Genomic DNA, 16,913 nt, shown 5'->3' on the forward strand with positions numbered 1-16,913 from the left:
TAATTTATACCTGTAAGCAGCGCGTCAAACGTTAGGCGCGCTTAACTAGAAATCTGCACTTGCTTTCGCGGAAGTTTCAGGTTCACAACCACGGTGTGCATTGCGTCCAGCGGCTGTAATTTACAACCACGGCGGCTATAATTTAGTGTGCATGAAATCGGTAAGTGACTCTATCGTCGACAGTGCACTTTGCATTGTAAAAAGCAGGCCACTGTGAATCTCATCATCGCTGCTGCTCTCGTTGCCTCCGTCGCACCACGCTGCTGTCTGTGTCGCGACAACAATCGCCCCGTCGGAGATTCTTCGCAGAACACGGCAGCACTATCTGCACTCAGAAACGCCTCCATCGAAGCACCGCCTATTTTATCGCCAGTAGCAATGTGCTCCAAGAGTTCGCTAATGTCAGCGGCTGCCACCGTGTTGGTTTCACACGTGGGGGGTTTCGCCCTGGCGCACAAAGTCCGTTGATCGGCATGATCACTGCTTCTAGCCTTCACGATCTTGGTGGCCTCGCAGTTTTCAGAATCATCGATATCGTCGACTGTGCGAGCTCGTACTTTGAGTCTTGTGAAATCTGCAGCTTCACTCCAAGCGACACAGCTTTGCGCTTTGTTGGCACACCAACCACTGCTTCCGCAGTGCATTTCCACGCTCACTGCAGTAGATTGTAGAAAGGGAGCGCAGGTACGGTTTGCTTTGCGTTTTTTTTTTTTTCTCTGGACGCTTACTGGTGACGCGGATGCGAAGCAGCTGCTGCCATCTTGTGGGACGCTGCACCAACTTGCGATGCTCTCTGTGGCTTTTGCGAACAGTGCACTGGCGGGATGCGCAACACAGTAATGGCAGCAGATACAAACTCATGTAGGCTAACCTTTCGCCCCGTCTCGGTTAAGGGGAACTTAGCAATGCAAATTTCACGACTATTCTGCATTGCAAACGCTGCCCAAAAGGCAGAATTTCGATCGTTATATCCAATACGCAGTGAATAACATATCGTTATACAGTTATACAAGGTGTCCCGCATAACTTGAGCCAAGAATTTAAAAATGTAAGGCGCGTTGGAAGCGAATTGAACTGAATACATACTATTCGCAATAGCCTATAGTAACTCAGACAATTTTTCGTTTTCCACATAACTCACCAATTAAGTTTAATTGCCCGACTTTAGATTATTGGCTGAGTACCCAAGTATAATACGCAAATTTGTAGAGCCACCTTCAGACACCACAGATCAAGTTGTTTCCTTTACGATACGTGTCTCACATACTTCTTTTTTTCCGGGCTGCAAAGAAAGCTCACAATACAGTCGCCGACCGTTTATTCGGACTTCACGGGGACTGCGGAAATGTCGGAATAAACAGGTGTCCAAAAACGCAGATTAAGAAAAAAAAAATGAAATCCTTCATTTCCACGCACTTATTTGGGCTCGGCAGTAGACTTGAAGAAATCGTGAGTGCGCCGTTGCACGCTGTTCCGTTTATGCGCTATCAGATAAGCCTGAATCTCGGAGAGGGTCGTACGGTCACTATAGGCGGCTGAAAGCACAGTCACTGCTTGTGCACGCTCCGCATGCGACGGCAGCGTAGCACATGGTGCATCATCTTCTGACTCGGGGGTCATCATCCGGCGGAGCAGCACAAACCTGACGAATGATCTCGCCGTCGTCGAGTTCTGCGCATGTCAGTACAGCAGTGTCAGCACTTGTGAAACTGTCAAATGAGACGGTGTCCGGAATCGCAATGCAACCACTGCGCAGGTCTCGGCAGAATATTCTCCGCGTCAGTAGGGAGCACATCGGAAGGCGACAAATCTTAGGCCTCCCGGCACCCGCTTGCCGGCATTCCCCAGCGCAGTCTGCGCGGGCACTGTCGGCGCCATTAGACACTTGACGCGATGTTTACGTATGCTGCGTTGGATCACCGAAACCTCGACAGAGCACACAACGCAAACACCACCGTGCCGACACCAGTCGCTCAAACGAAAAACGCGCTGCTCGCAGCGTCGTGCGCGAAAGAAAGATATCGGCTGCTGAATTGTCCTGACATGGCTTACTAAGCTGAAACCGGAACTACTGTACGACCACTCTATCGTACCAGGCAGAAACGATGATGATGAGCGGGGATTTCCAGTAGCGCCACTTCGTGGGGCAGCAAGGAGGCTCCGTTCAAAACAAAAATGGCGTTCAGCAAGTCGAACTATGCGCCGCGGTCAGAGTCAGTACATGATGCCCTCGATCGAGTTGGCTCAAGAAGTGTCCGAAAAATCAGACGAGGGGTTGCTGGGCGTCCGAACTTTCGGCAGTTGTTATACATTATGGTCTATGGGGAGAATGGCGGTGCCGCGAAGCTGACCGAATAATCGGGCATGTCCGAATTTTTGGAGTCCGGAAAATCGGTCGGCGACTGTATATGAAAAAAGCCACGCGATGGAGCGCTTGCACAGTGGTATCGTGCTGCTCTCAAGCATGCATTCGGTGAACAAGGTTGGCTCCCATTGGATGACGGCGAAAATGCGTGCTGCTGGCCGAGTGCTGCCGATAAGATAAAGAACGCCCTGCTGCTTCCTCATCGCCAGTCACGGTGCAGCCGACCTTGTTCAATGAACCTTCACGTTTGAAAAAGCACAATGCCACTACGCAAATGCTCCATCACGTGGCCTTTTTTTTTCATATTTCGCAGGCTTTCTTTGCAACCCGGCAAAAAGGACTACGTGAGATGTATCGTAAAGAAAACAACATGCTCGGTGGTTTCTGAAGGTGCTCTACAAATCTGTACATCATACTTGGTGTCCTCAGCCAATAATTAAAATGTTGGGTAATTGAACTTAATTAGTGATCTATGAGGGAAAACAAAAAATTGTCTGAGTTACTATAGGCTATTGCGAATAGTATGCGTTCAGTTCAATTCGCTTCCGATGCGCCTTTCATTTTTAAATTCTTGGCTCAAATTATGTGGGACACCCTGTATAAGGGTTTCTTTCTCATAGCCCTAATGCACAAATTGATACTCTGAAGTCGACTCATCGTTATGACCGATATATTGTAATATGTGGTACCATTATAAGTGGACTACAGTGTATCACAAACAACCCAGTCATCCCACTGCAATGGATGAAGGCCATGCAATGACTGTGTTGCCAAAAGCTGCTAAATTGGCTCGTTTAGTTGTGTGCTTCTCTTGAAAATGCAGGGAGACTCGCTCTCCCATCTTGTCCTGTCGAGCGCTGAGTGGACTCAGCTTTCGGCAGCAAAGCCAAAGTGTGTGCATACAACGGTAGTGGTGTTTGGAAGACCGCCACAATATGTTTCGATGACGTAATGAGCTTCCTTCTTCATGCCTGAAGCTATGCTGCGCTTGGCATGCATTTTGAACTGGCCGCGATTAACAGGTAACACAAATAATTATTTGTTTTACTCTGAGAATTGAGGCTTTAGAGCATAATTACTGGGTCAAGTGTATATAATAAAGCAGTAAAAACGAACCAAAAATGCTGTCAGTTCTTTCAAGAGAAAACTACAGCTTGTGGCAAACTTCTATTTAACTTCAAATATGTACGTGTAAAGTGCAGATATGCTCTCATTACAAAATTGCTCAACCTTCAAGGCTGTATGTATTGCAGTCGTGTGGATACTACACGACTTTATAATGAACACATCTATAATGAAGTGCTTGGGGCCTCTGCAATTATTCATTGTACGGATCACTTCATTGTAGAGGTGTTCAACTATATATGAATTAATGCGAGTCCCGTGGGCATATGTGGTTGCACGCTTGTGCTCCAGGCCATGCATTTCTCAAAGACAGTGGGGCTCACTGCCACCTTTCCTGATCTGTTTGGTGAGAGTGTATTCAACTCACTGACACTTTTGGCCATTCTGTCAGGGTTTATAGGAACATGTGCTCTATCCTTGAAGCAGTGAAGTACACAGGAAACAGCACCTGAATACCTTTCTGTACACAGGCGTGCGGCATTATCAACTTGCTTGACTGTCCCGGAGCAAGCTGCACTTCCTTGCCAATCATGAAGGTATAGAAAAAGCACAACATTTCTTGCTATTGCTGTGGTCTCAATCTTCAAAATGATCAACATACTGGGGCATCCAGAAAGCAAGTAGCAACAAACTTTAAATGAAGTATGAACATCAGAACAGAAAGGCAGTATTTCTATTGTAGCTAGATCACAAAATGATGCATAGACTATTCTTCCAGCTGTGAACTATACCCTTTTAAGAATTTCTACTGTGTATCACAAAATAAAATTTAATTTGGCAGTAAGAGATTGTTGTCGTTTTTTTCCTGTGTCCCTTGTCCCGCTTCACACTGCACCAGTCAGAACAGCAAGTTTTGTATGCCAGTGTCATGTTCATCTGCTGCGACCGGCTGAAACCAGGATGTCATCTCTATTAGCCAGCATCACTGACAAAATGTTACCCACCCATAAATGTGATGATCTCGTGCAGTAGGGAGAGGCTTATATTCAGAAACACGGAAAGAACTTCCCAAATTCTGAAGCATCAAATGTATTTTATTGTTTTCTGCACACTTTCCATTAGCTCTGCCTTAGCAAGCATGGTCTTAATTGCGCACATTTCATTGGCCCTGCTGTGAAATGCCTGCACCATTGTCTGGCTGTCTGATGAGTCACTGCATCTGGTCCACTCACTTCGCTTCACTTTATTTCCTTCAAAACACCATTGCCGGGGTATTACATAAGGGGTGGATAATAATATAAATATTAGAAACAAGTGTTCATTTTGAAATATGGGCAGCAATAGCTTTGGCAAATGCAGATGGGCTGGTGATGGCTGTGAATTGCATGTGGAAGACCGTGTCCAGACCTGTTACTTGAGTATGTATCTCCTATGTAAAATCCACATCAAACTTTTACCATTAATGCACTCTAGTCAGTACAGAATCATGTTACTAGATTTATTCACTCTTCATGTTCATTCAATATCAGCATTTCATTGTTGAAAGGAGAATCTGGCTTGGTGAAACTTTCTTTCCATTGACAGGTTGCCACCCTCTCACTCTTCCGTTTATTTTTTTTTATGGCTCCCTTAATCACCCACCATAAATCACGCCCTTTTTGTACATATGTCATTGCACCGGTCATCCGCTTCAAGTTGCATGTGCACGTGCTCGGACCGCCACTTTTCAAACATCAGTTTGTATTCGAGCAGCAAGTTTAGGTAGCGACCAGTGTGAGTGTGCTTCCTAAACAACTTGATTAACAGGTTTGGCCTTTCTCGCTGCACAAGGGTGTCCGAGAACGGCAGTTGGCCTTCAGATTCCACTTCAACGGTGAACTTGATTGCTGTTTGCATATTGCTTAGGTGAGCCGTGAAAAGGTCAAGGTATTTTCTTTGCAAAATACTGAAACAGTTGTCGACACTCTCTTAGAATTCGTTCTTCTAGAAAAGACAACCAGCACGCAGATAATCCTGCAACTACTCGGGGTAGGACAAGCATCATCCCTTATATTCACACCATCTCACATAATCTTAAGAAAATCGCCCAGTGAGCGAATGTTCGTGTAGTGTTTTCTGCCCCTAACAAGCTCATGAGGATTTGCAAGCTCACTAATCCAAATAAGGTAGCTCCTCTTTCCTGTGATAAGAACCACAAAAATAAGTTCGTTAATTGCGCACATTGTGTTGTTTATTGTTTTCCACTCACGTGTGGAAAACGTTATGTTGGTCAAACTGGCCGATGTCTGAATGACAGGCTGCGCGAACATGTTTACAATGCCAGGAATTGTATTACAGCTGGGGGGTTTCTTGCGCAGTACTGCAAAACGTGTGGTTGCGAACCTGTCTTAGAGGAATGCGTCATTCTAGGTCATAGTCGTAATCAGCTCACAAGAGAAATCATCGAAGCAAAGGCCATCATTGGTCTGGCCCATGCATGTGTAAGCTCACCCTCATTATCATTATCAAGCAATGAATTGGCATATCTCCAACTGCAGCCACAGGCTGTCTGAATATGTTGCCACTTGGTTACTATTGGTTTTGTTGCTTGGTTCTTTGTAATCTTTTGATGTCACATGGTTTGCCGAGTGTATAAGTAGTCTTGTGTCACAAAATAAACCATCAGTTGGAAGTTAGCGCTCACTCTGTTTTCCGTTCCCTTTCATTACCCCTACCTCCTTCCTTTTTTTGCTCTTTCTGAGCTGCGCTACAAGCCTAAAACAGTCATGACATACCAACTCACCCAAACTGCCACGCTTTTGTTAAGGTCATTCTGGATGGATGTGTGGTCAAATGTATTCGTAACTTTGTGGTAGATAACACAATCATCTGCAAGCATGTGAGTGTTACACAATAGATTGGTAGATCGTTAATACAAATTAAAGAAATAATCGGTCCTAGGACAGACCCCTGTCAGACACCTGATGTTATGGGCAGTCTGTTAGAATAACAGTAATTAACGAAGACAAATTGAGAACGGTTAGTCAAGAATGCTGCTATCTACTTTATTATGTCAAGGCATAAGTTTAATTAAGACGGTTTTAGAAGCAAGTGCATATGAGTAACTGTGTCAAATGCTCTTGCGAAATACAGGAACATGGCGTTAGTCTGAAGGCATCACTATGAAGCCGCACTACTGTCGCAGAATATCTGCCTACATCAGCTGCACACAAATTTCGGTGATGTTACAAAATTCCCATTCAAAGTGAGAATGCAGCCTTCTCCCATTTAGCACCATGCAAAGGAAACTGCTCCGTAGGTGCTGTGCTAAAACCAATTTTCGCAGCTCCTGTCTGAACAACCAGCACCACCTTTCAAATTTTCCAAAAACTGAAGTGGTTTCTAGCAAGGCAACATTTTGTCAGTGATGCTCTGGTTCAGGTAGTGGTAGTATCCCGCTTTCAGCCACTGGCAGCAGATTAGCTCAGCAATAAGACTGAAAGGTGGGCTACTTGGTTTAGCTTCATTATGGAAAGTTTTGTGCACACTAAATGACGACCACAAGAAAGGGACACAAAGACCAACGCAGACTGGCAACTGAACTTCATTTTTAAAACAGCACATATACACACTCGAGAACCATCTCACGATCACCGCGCATGGGCAACAGCATCCGTTCCACATTATAATGACATTCAGAAATGCAGCATAATCGACACACCATCTTCTATCATTGAGAAAGTTAATTTCACTGTTATTCAAAGCGATAGACGGATGGCTAACACATACTCCTTGCAGTTTAGGTATGTGCCAAGCTTCTACAATTTCTCTCTTTGTTGGATTAGGATTAACATACAAAATACTGGTTTGGTCAAACAATGCCTTACACAGGCTAAATGAACATTGTGCACAGTGCATTGCCAAATGCATTTAGGGTCTTTCCCTCAAGCTGGCCAGGTGTTTCCTTAGCCTTACGTTTATGCATTAGTTAGTTAGACCGATGTGCTACCAGCCTACTGAGTTCGCTGTCAGGGTGGCTCGCAAGCCACTAGTCAGTTCACAGCTGCGGCCCACTGTCTCGCCTCAGTTGATAACAGTGCAGTTCCAACGGTGACAGACACAAAACAACGTCCTAGTAACTTTAAGAGGGGGCCTACGGACATTGGAACGACGAACATGTCCGTAATGGCAACTGTGACAGCTCTCAAGGCAAGTAGGACAGTAATAGATGCCTAGGTGCACCTGGCTGTTTTGAACTCAGAACTGTAGTTCCATGTGTTTGAGTAATTCTTTAAAGTGTGCCAACTTAACATGTACTGAAGTGTTGTATGCATAAGTCGTTGACTGCCATGTCATTTATTAAAGTGATACTAGGCCCAACATTTCATCCCAATTGTTCAACATTCGAAAAACTAGCTTATGCATTACTCTATTTAATATAAACACTTCTTTGCTTATTTATGTACCTCATTTAAAATTAACTGGAACTTACCTACTGGATGCTCAGTGTATGTCAAATAAAGCAGCTGTCTTGCTTAGCTTTTAGGTCATTTTCCTGGTAAATGTACAAGGCCTTATTGACACAGCCACTTTCTGTACTTTTACAGGAGATACATGCCCAAGAAGGGAAGGAACAATGTTCAAGCAGGCAATGAAACCACCCATGATCACATGTTTTGGTACAATGTTGACCACTTAGCTCTTCAGTCCTGTTGAGACTAAATTTTGTCCAGTTTTAAGCTTGTCAAGTAAATGACTTTTTGCTTAAGCCTTCACTTACCATTAAAAAATATATATATGCAAGAATCAGTGTAAAAATGTACATTCACAAATCAGACAGTTTACACCTACTTCTGCAGTGATTTCAAGGGGTTGAGGAAATTGTAAAATTAGGTGCGATTATCACTCAATGTAAGCAGACCACTACTTGCATTGCCACAAAGCAGACAAAAAGAAAATGCAAACTCTTTTTTTTTTTATTTGGACATCATCGCATACACCTCTTCTGAGGCATAATCAAAATCGCATCATGCACGCATGATGCGATTTTCCATCCACACTCACCCAGCATGCCATCAGCAAAATCAGCAGCCACACGTGCATCTCCAAGCATCACAGGGCAGATGGGGTGGTCGTCACCCTAACAAGAACAAAAGAAACACAAAAGCTGGTGCTGTCCTGGTTAAAGCAGGCAGTGACTGTGATGGAATCAGTGATCATGGGAGCTGTTAATCGATAACAAACTGGCATGAAACCTCCTCCTCTTTCATGTCAAGAATACATTATTGTGCTAAGAGGCAAAAACACGACGACAGCAGCAAGAGGGAAAACTTCTATGGTTTCCCCACAGCCACTGCCAACCAGGTGCACTTTCATTACTCATTTTCCTTATACAGTAAACTTTCGTTAACCTCATTCTGATTAAGACGACTTTTCGGTAAATTTGATTCCTGTAAACGACTATGACCAGCATCTGCACATTTTTTATGGACGCAGAGTTCTGTTACTTCGATCTCAAAATTAACTTTCACCAGATAATGCGAACTTTTCTGGTCTGCTTCGCCGCAATGAGGTTGTGTTGTGAGGTGAAGAACATAAAATTTATTGCAGTGAAGCATACAAAGAATGGAAAGGGGCCCCTGTCATGGTACATAATACGCGTTCATTAATTATACAGGCACACACGCATTATCTCCGGTCATAATGCAAACATACTGGCAGCCATTAAGAGCTGTTCCTGATGTTGCTGTGGTGATTTCAGCCCTCATTTTACCCGTCACACAGATCTTGTACATGAGACTGTTAACAGGTCCTAGTACGTGTAGTGTGCGCACGTGCCGTGCACCAAGAAGTGGAGAAAAACTATTCGCGTTTTGGAAAAGCTAGCGAAAAGGAAGGCGGTAAGACGAAAAAAAAACACATAATCTATTCTCATGTTGCCTCTCATCTTGAAGCTAACCGTTTCCTTTTCTGTAACCAGCATGGTGTCCGACCAGGTCACTCATGTGAAACTCAACTCTTTGAATTCACTACTGACCTCCATTTAAACCTTGATTCTCTCTTCCAAACAGACGTAATTTATCTAGACTTTTCGAAAGCCTTTGACCGTGTACCTCAGGAACGACTAATGATCAAAGTGAACAGCTTGTGTCTCCATCCTTTAATCATGTCCTGGATCCGGTGCTTCCTAATTGGCCGATCACAGTTTACAGTGATTGGACACCGTCCCTCTACAGTCACCGAAGTATTATCTGGAGTACCGCAAGGTTTAGTCCTTGGACCCCTTTTGTTTTTAATTTTCATTAATGATATTCCCTCTGGTATTTCGTCATCCATCCGGCTCTTTGCCAATGACTGCGTGCTGAATCGCCGTATAAACTCATACAATGATCAGTTGCTTTTACAGCGTGACCTCACTACAATTGAAAAATGGTGCCCAGAGTGGCTCATGCAGCTAAACATAAAAAAATGTAAGTTCATGCGCATATCGCGGAAACACTCTGTCATGTCATACTCTTACTCTTTGCATTCCCTTCCCATTGAGCTGGTTCAATCATACAGGTACCTTGGTATCACCTTCACTAGCAAGCTTACATGGTCAGAACATATCCAAAGTCTGGTTACTGCCACAAATCGAACCCTTGGATTCATAAGACGGTCACTATCATCATCACCCCCTGTGGTCCGTCAACTAGCATATGAAACACTTATCCGTACTAAACTGGAATTCGCGTTGGCAATATGGAATCTCCATCAAGCGTACCTTGTTGAGCTACTGGAAGCCGTTCAAAATCGCACAGCCCGGTTTATTACATCCCAGTACGACTATCGGCTAAGTGTTCGAAACATCAAATCGTCCCTCCACATCCAATCATTAGCACATCGTCGAAAAATCTCACAGTTATGCCTCTTTCAAAAGCTCTATTACAATTTACCGCATTTACGAGACACACTTCTTTTGCCACCCAACCGTACATCACGCCGTCTCTCAAACAACCTCAGTATTCAACGTCTTCACGGCTCTACTAAATCCTTTAACGGTTCTTTCTTGCTGGTAGCTATTGCAGAATGGAATAGTTTACCGGACCGCGTAGTAATCGAACGTAACCCTACCAAGTTTCGAAACATACTAACGAACTTTCTGAGTATTCATGCTTAATGGATTTGACTTATTTTTACTACATCACACATTTTTTAGTGCATTGGTTATTACCTTTTGTGTTTGACATTCATTTGATTACACCTTCTTTACCCCTTATGAATGTTACTGTTATTGTTTTTTACTTCAGTCATGACTCTTTGTACCTTTCTTTTTCTTATGTATGCTCCCCCCTTATGTAATACCCCAACAGGGGCCTTTAAGGGTCAATAAATTATGTTGATGATGATGATAACAAGACTGTATTGCGGCGAAGCTAGCATTAAAAGCAATTACTGTTACGCTAACATGTCCTGGCGTTTTCTTTTTTTTTTTCTTGTTTCATTCGACTCACCACATAATTCGAACAGCTGGTCGAACTGGACGAACACCATGAAGCTTGAGCTAGTCCTTGTGCTTCAACAAGTTTGTTGCCACTATTGCAAGTGTCACATTTGATAACTGTCTATGTGCATTTCTGTATGTAGAGATATTCTACATTTCTGTATGTAGAGATAGGTAGGGCAAAGTATGGCTTATTACATCAAGAATAAAAAACTTCCAATAAAATAAAAGCCTAACAGATGGATGTGGCCAGACCTTAAGGAAGGATTCAAACGAGTCCCAAAACATCGGGTTTAATAAATCTTAGATTTTGTTTTATGTTATTAAATCCACAATTAGACGCCTTTGTTTAGGAACCACTTTTTCACTCTGCTCCTTTGCAGGCCATCACAAAATGTTCTCAAAAGCTATGAAAAAACTAGAGACTTTTAGATAGTGCTTTAATTGATGAAGTAATAATGATGATTGCAGGCGAGCAAAAACGTTTTAACAAAGAAGCCTCACAGGAAAGACACCAGTGTATTTGCTCTCTGTCTTGTTTGTTCCAGTAACACCTTAGCCACTGGAACATAAGGTACACCATACCACATAAGCCCCCTTTCAGCTTTACAAGTGTGTGCGTTTGCTTGGGGCAAGAAAGAAAGATGCTCACAGAGATTTGGAAGCCAGCAGCAGTCATGCGTGAACGGAAGCGCTGTGTCAGTCCGGCTACCTTCTGTGCCAGCTCAGGACTGGCCAGCAGGATGTCCAACACCTTTGAGGCACATGCCACCACGGGTGGGGGCAGGGAGTTGGAGAAGAGGTAGGGCCGTGAGCGCTGCCGCAGAAGGTCCACCAGTTCCCGGCGACATGTGGTGTAGCCCCCTGGTGACAAGAAATGCCCACCATTGGAGCAGGGCTGGGATTACACGACATTTTGGCTCTCACAAGGCCATGAGGCCTTTTGGCAAAATGTGGCGCCACCAAAAATGCAAGTTGCTATGCCTTTTTTAGCCGGCTGTCCCAACCACGTGACAATTTCACAGTTTTGCAACAATGGGACAATCAAGTGACAGAAAGCCAGGTCCCGATGCCCATCGAGTTGTACAAGAACATCAGCATATGGTCATCATGTCATCATTTCTATTGCAGAAAAGAAGTCTGCACAGTTTCATATGATCCCGGAACACTACGAACAACTCACATGGCTGCATACATTCAAGTGCACAAGTCACCACATCTGCAATACCAAGTACAGAACAGGCCATCGTAAGATGTGGCTTGCCTTTCATGTCAAAGAGTGAGGAAACATGAAGATATATCAGCGCACATGCATTCACACCAAGCACCGATTTCAGCTTTTAATGCAATTAGCATTCTTTAGGAACTTCACATATTTTTCAGAAAGATGTCCGTTTCTAACCTCTTTCACACAACTGGGGCCACTGGGTGTGCCCGAACACACAATTTGTAAATGGACAAATTGGGTCACTGGGTAGGTGCGACTAGGTATGTATACAAAATAGACAACTTGGACCACAGGTATGTGACACGAGGCCTGTTAAGATTCTTGGCCAATCCTCCAGATTGGGTACATGCCACTGGGTATGTATACAAAATAGACAACTTGGACCACAGGCATGTGACACAAGGCATGTTAACGTTCTTGGTCAATCCTCCAGAATGGGCAGATGCTACTGGGTAGGTGCCACTGAGTATGTATACAAAATAGACAACTTGGAGCACAGGTATGAGACACAAGGCATGTTAACATTCTAGGCCAATCCTTCAGAATGGATACACATCACTGGGTAGGTGCAACTACCCACGAAACACAAAACCTCTTAAAAACTTCTTGAAATGGCTACAAACGGCTATAGACGTCTTGGTCTATGATAAGACTGAAAATAGAATTTCTTCTAAACATAACCTCAGCACTTGGAATATGCTAGCATATATTCTATCTGCGGCAAAACCCACTACGGGTGTCACTAGAGTCTGTTTTGGTAAACGCATTCAGAATGTCTAACTCAAGAACTTTTCTAGATCTTTTTGTCTAAAAGTGCATAAAATGCCAAACGACGTGTTAAATGTGCGGTTACCGTCGGCCGTCGACGTTAGCGAATAAAAGACGCCTCAGACAAATCGAACTCGTTCGAAGCAACATAAGTTAATTGGCTTTAATATTAAATAATTTCACACCAGAACTTCAACAATCAAGGGCGTGTTATTGTTTTCCATACAGGGCACGCACACGACGCCTGGAAACCATTCTATGCTCGCGCAGCAGCAGGAGCGAAATGCCGGTGTTGCACAACGGTTTCACAGAGCCACTTCGCTGCGACCACTTCGGCGGCACAATCCAAATTTGTCGGACATCTCATTCTGTGCTGGAAACACTGGGAGGCCGGAAGTTTGAAAAAAACGGCCATTCCCGCCAGCAATGTCTCGGTCGTGGGTTCGTTATGCCAGTTGTTCAAGCCGTTCTGTACATTTATACTGGATATTAACTGGAGTCATTTAGCTGTGCTGATGCTGTTTGCCGTGTGTTTTGCATCAGTGCTTCGTGACATCGGCTGTATTGCGTGTTTTCGCCGACGGCTTACTACCACAATGGCGGGATCTGCGTTCGCCGCCTTCGTGTCTCGGTGCGTCTTTGTACGTCGCACGTTCGGATAACACTTTTTCCGGTAAGTGAAATACATTGCGCTTCGTTTTTCGTCAACAATGTGAATATATTTAGGTGTTACCCGCGGCAATTCTTGATATATGGGCTCTTCTGCCCTGCGAGTTTTCGTCATTACTTTTATACGAGGGTTCTGCTTGTGTTCAGCCGTTCAGCACTACCGCGCTCCACGACTTCCGCAACAACAGTCAGAACTTTGCCCTGCTTGTTTGCCTGTGGTTAACGTAGCACGAGCCAACCGAAAGGAGTGCATTCGAAGATGACGCGCTGGCTGTAATGCTGAACCAGACTGAACTCGCCTTATTTTGTGTCCTTTTGTACTTACGTGTGCGCGCGTGTGTCAGTGACTATGCAGTTTGTAGCTATCCCACTTTATAGCAAAACAAAAAAATATAACTGCAATGTTTACTTCATCTATACAATTCCAAAGTAAATCGTCTGCTGATGTACAAATTTCACTTGTTTTGTTCTAAATAAGCAGCAAAACCTTTAACCTAGTAGGTGCTTCATCTGGGAGTGAAATCACGACAGCTTGGCATTTATTAATGAATGACTGTGAGTGGGTCACCTTATGTGTAATTGCAAATCTGCCTTTCAACTGACTTGATGCTATCTTATTTTGTCCCTTTCACTCTATAGACGGCTGGACATCCTTCTTGTACCTTGGCGCTAGCTGGATGACGGGACCTCATCATGATCAGTGTAAGCCAATGTACTGTACCCTCTCTGGTCCTCCCAGTGCTTTATATGTGGGTTAAGGCCAGGGAGCGCTTCGTGGTAAAATAGCTAGCTGGTGTCTCACCAACGGCCATTTTTTAGCTCTGGTCCATTATAAGCTGCCACTATTATAACCAATTTCTCAGTGCCAGTGTACATACGCAGTTCTAATAATTAGTTTCCCTAAGCCTTACAAAATTTACCTGTAGGTAGTCATTGCTATGTAAGAACTCACAAATTAACTCTGCTGTGTCATAGAAGTATTCCATACATGAGTAAAAATTTTCTACAACAGTGTACATTACACCTTGCTTCCCTAATGCACAAATGTATTCAAGCCAGTATTTGATTAGTTTGGTATTCTAAATGATTTCTGTGTGATTTAGTTTCTTTACAGGAACTTACTGTACAGCATCAGCAAGCAGTCTTATTTAAGATTTATGTGTGCTGTAAAAGGTGTGCTTTGCCGCTAGAATTGATAAAACATGGGCCAAGGCTTCCATACAAGGACAAACTTCAATTTCGTTCTACCACCATGAGCACTTGGCTGGTGCTTGCAAAATGAATCGCATTCAGTAGCTTGTGCCAGACTTTTTTTTTTGTGATCTCCTTTGTGAGGAGATCACAAAGTGATCTGTGGATGCGCCTGCGTCTGAGATATAGATTGCGCTGCAACATATGTGCGTGTAGAACAGGCATGATGCTGAGGGTTACAGCAGTTTGCAGAGGTGCTTTTAAAATTTTGTCATGACTGCAATTTTACCTGTGCTGTTTTTTATCACCTATTTCAATAATATCATTGGATGTGTTATCAGAATTTATCAATCTATTTGCCCTGGCCCATTAGCCTGCCACATTTGCCTCTTCACTAGGTGGGCAATTATTCTGCATGGACCATTACTTGAATACACCTTTTTGTGTGCAGTAGCTTCTCAGTTGCAAGTCAGCATAGATGCTCAGAATTACCTGAGAGTATAGATACACTGATAATTTGCCACCTATACGAATCACTTCGCACTTTCTCACGCAAACAGCATGTCAACACTTCCAAGTCAGCGGGCAATGTTATCGTTTGATCACATCATGAGATACTTTCAACTTTGTATGAAGCATCATCCAAGGTGTTGCATCATTTGTGTGAGGTATTGCCCGAAGCCAATTAGGGTCACTTGAAAATATATCAACAAAAGTGATTGATCCAGCTAGGAGTGTTACTTTGGAACACTACTTTATCACCAGTCCTCCTTTGCATGCTACCTGCTTACTCTGTACTGTGTCATGTTTAAGTTTGAAAGAAAGGCAACAGCTAGGCAGCCCAAAATGCCAAACTTGCTTTTAGTTCAACAATATAAGACGCTATTTAACTTAATTAAGTTAGTACATCATTTACCTGCAGAGTGAATTACTGTTTTAAACTGATTATATTTTGCAGGAAGCTTTCAGACTTGTTTGACAGGTTGATAAGTGGCTTTTTAGCCACAAAACACCATACAATAATTTAAAGGCTGACTTTGACTCTGCTATGCAACTTAATGACTATATGCCAGGAACAAGGCCTCTGAGTTGGGGCGCTGGCTAACACTCCCAGTGTTCTACTAGGACACATAAATAACCAAGAAAGTGGATGGGAAAACGACGCCGCTGTAGCTCAATTGGTAGAGCATAGCACGCGAAATGCGAAGGTTGTGGGTTCAGTTCCCACCTGCGGCAAGGTGTTTTTTCATCCACTTTAATTTCCATTAATTTATCGTTTACTTAATTTATTAAGCACAAGTAATTTCCCCTATGTTGTCCTTGGTGTCAGTGTTTGTTGGCTTCTCGTGATAGGAAATATACTAGTCATTTTAAACATCATCGCATACATACCTTAAGATATCCGTAATTTAAGAGAAAGGAATGCTTAAATTTATTTTTAATGTGAGCCAAACTTCTTACGTAGCACATATTGCTAATTGAAGTTCCAATTTCAACATTCCCATTTCCTCCCTTGCCCTTTTTTTCCTGTTCTGTGCAGGTATTGCTTTCCTATGTCTACAAGAACCGTCACGCGTGGCCTGTGACAGCAAGCTTTTGTGGTCAGCCAGTGCTCTCCTACGAAGGCTGGCCTACTCTGGCAGCGGCGGCAATCATCTTCAAGATTTATCGATGATCACCTTTGCTGCTATTTTTCACTCTTCTTAATTACACTTTCTGCATCTTTTCTAATCTATTAGGTAATAAAGTATGAGTATGTGACATGGTGTGAAGTTGATGCCTTGCTGCATTTTAGCTTGCAATCACCTTTTATGCATGAAAAGCTCATCATACAATTTATGAAAAAAAAATAACAGCATATTATGATTTATCTTTCAGTATCTTGTAACAAGCAACATACAAGGAATTCACTAATGGATGGTATGCCGAAGAACTGGCCATTATTTCTGCGTGATGCTGTGCAAGCATTTGGCGTTACCTTACAAGAGGCACCCGGAAAGTAAGTTACAATTTACTTTTAAATGAAGCATGGACATCAGAAAAAATATATTTATATTGCTAGTTAGAGTGGTTCGCAGAGTGTTTTTCCAGATGTGTACTATCCTTTATTTCTTAACTCATTGCAGCACAGTGTTCTGTTTCGTATACTGGTGTAAGGCTATTGT

General features: G+C 43.3%; 1 protein-coding gene and 1 long non-coding RNA gene across 3 annotated transcripts in view; one reads left to right on the forward strand and one right to left on the reverse strand.

The window, feature by feature from the left end:
• Positions 1-16,913, reverse strand: part of Gcat (Glycine C-acetyltransferase) — a 121,365-nt gene that overhangs the window by 5,334 nt on the left and 99,118 nt on the right. For both annotated transcript variants that reach the window (XM_065437153.2, XM_065437152.2), the window contains exons 8-9: positions 11,545-11,756; positions 8,474-8,549 (exon numbers count right to left, since the gene is read on the reverse strand). In XM_065437153.2, coding sequence (XP_065293225.1) covers positions 8,474-8,549; positions 11,545-11,756 — 288 coding nt within the window. The remainder of the gene's footprint in view (positions 1-8,473; positions 8,550-11,544; positions 11,757-16,913) is intronic.
• On the forward strand, positions 13,276-16,514 carry LOC135905995 (uncharacterized). The gene is made up of 3 exons (XR_010565580.1): positions 13,276-13,561; positions 14,197-14,259; positions 16,289-16,514. It is a non-coding gene; the product is annotated as an uncharacterized lncRNA (long non-coding RNA).

This window comes from Dermacentor albipictus, chromosome 1 (assembly GCF_038994185.2).
Source record: "Dermacentor albipictus isolate Rhodes 1998 colony chromosome 1, USDA_Dalb.pri_finalv2, whole genome shotgun sequence".
NCBI classification, from domain to species: Eukaryota; Metazoa; Arthropoda; class Arachnida; order Ixodida; family Ixodidae; genus Dermacentor; species Dermacentor albipictus.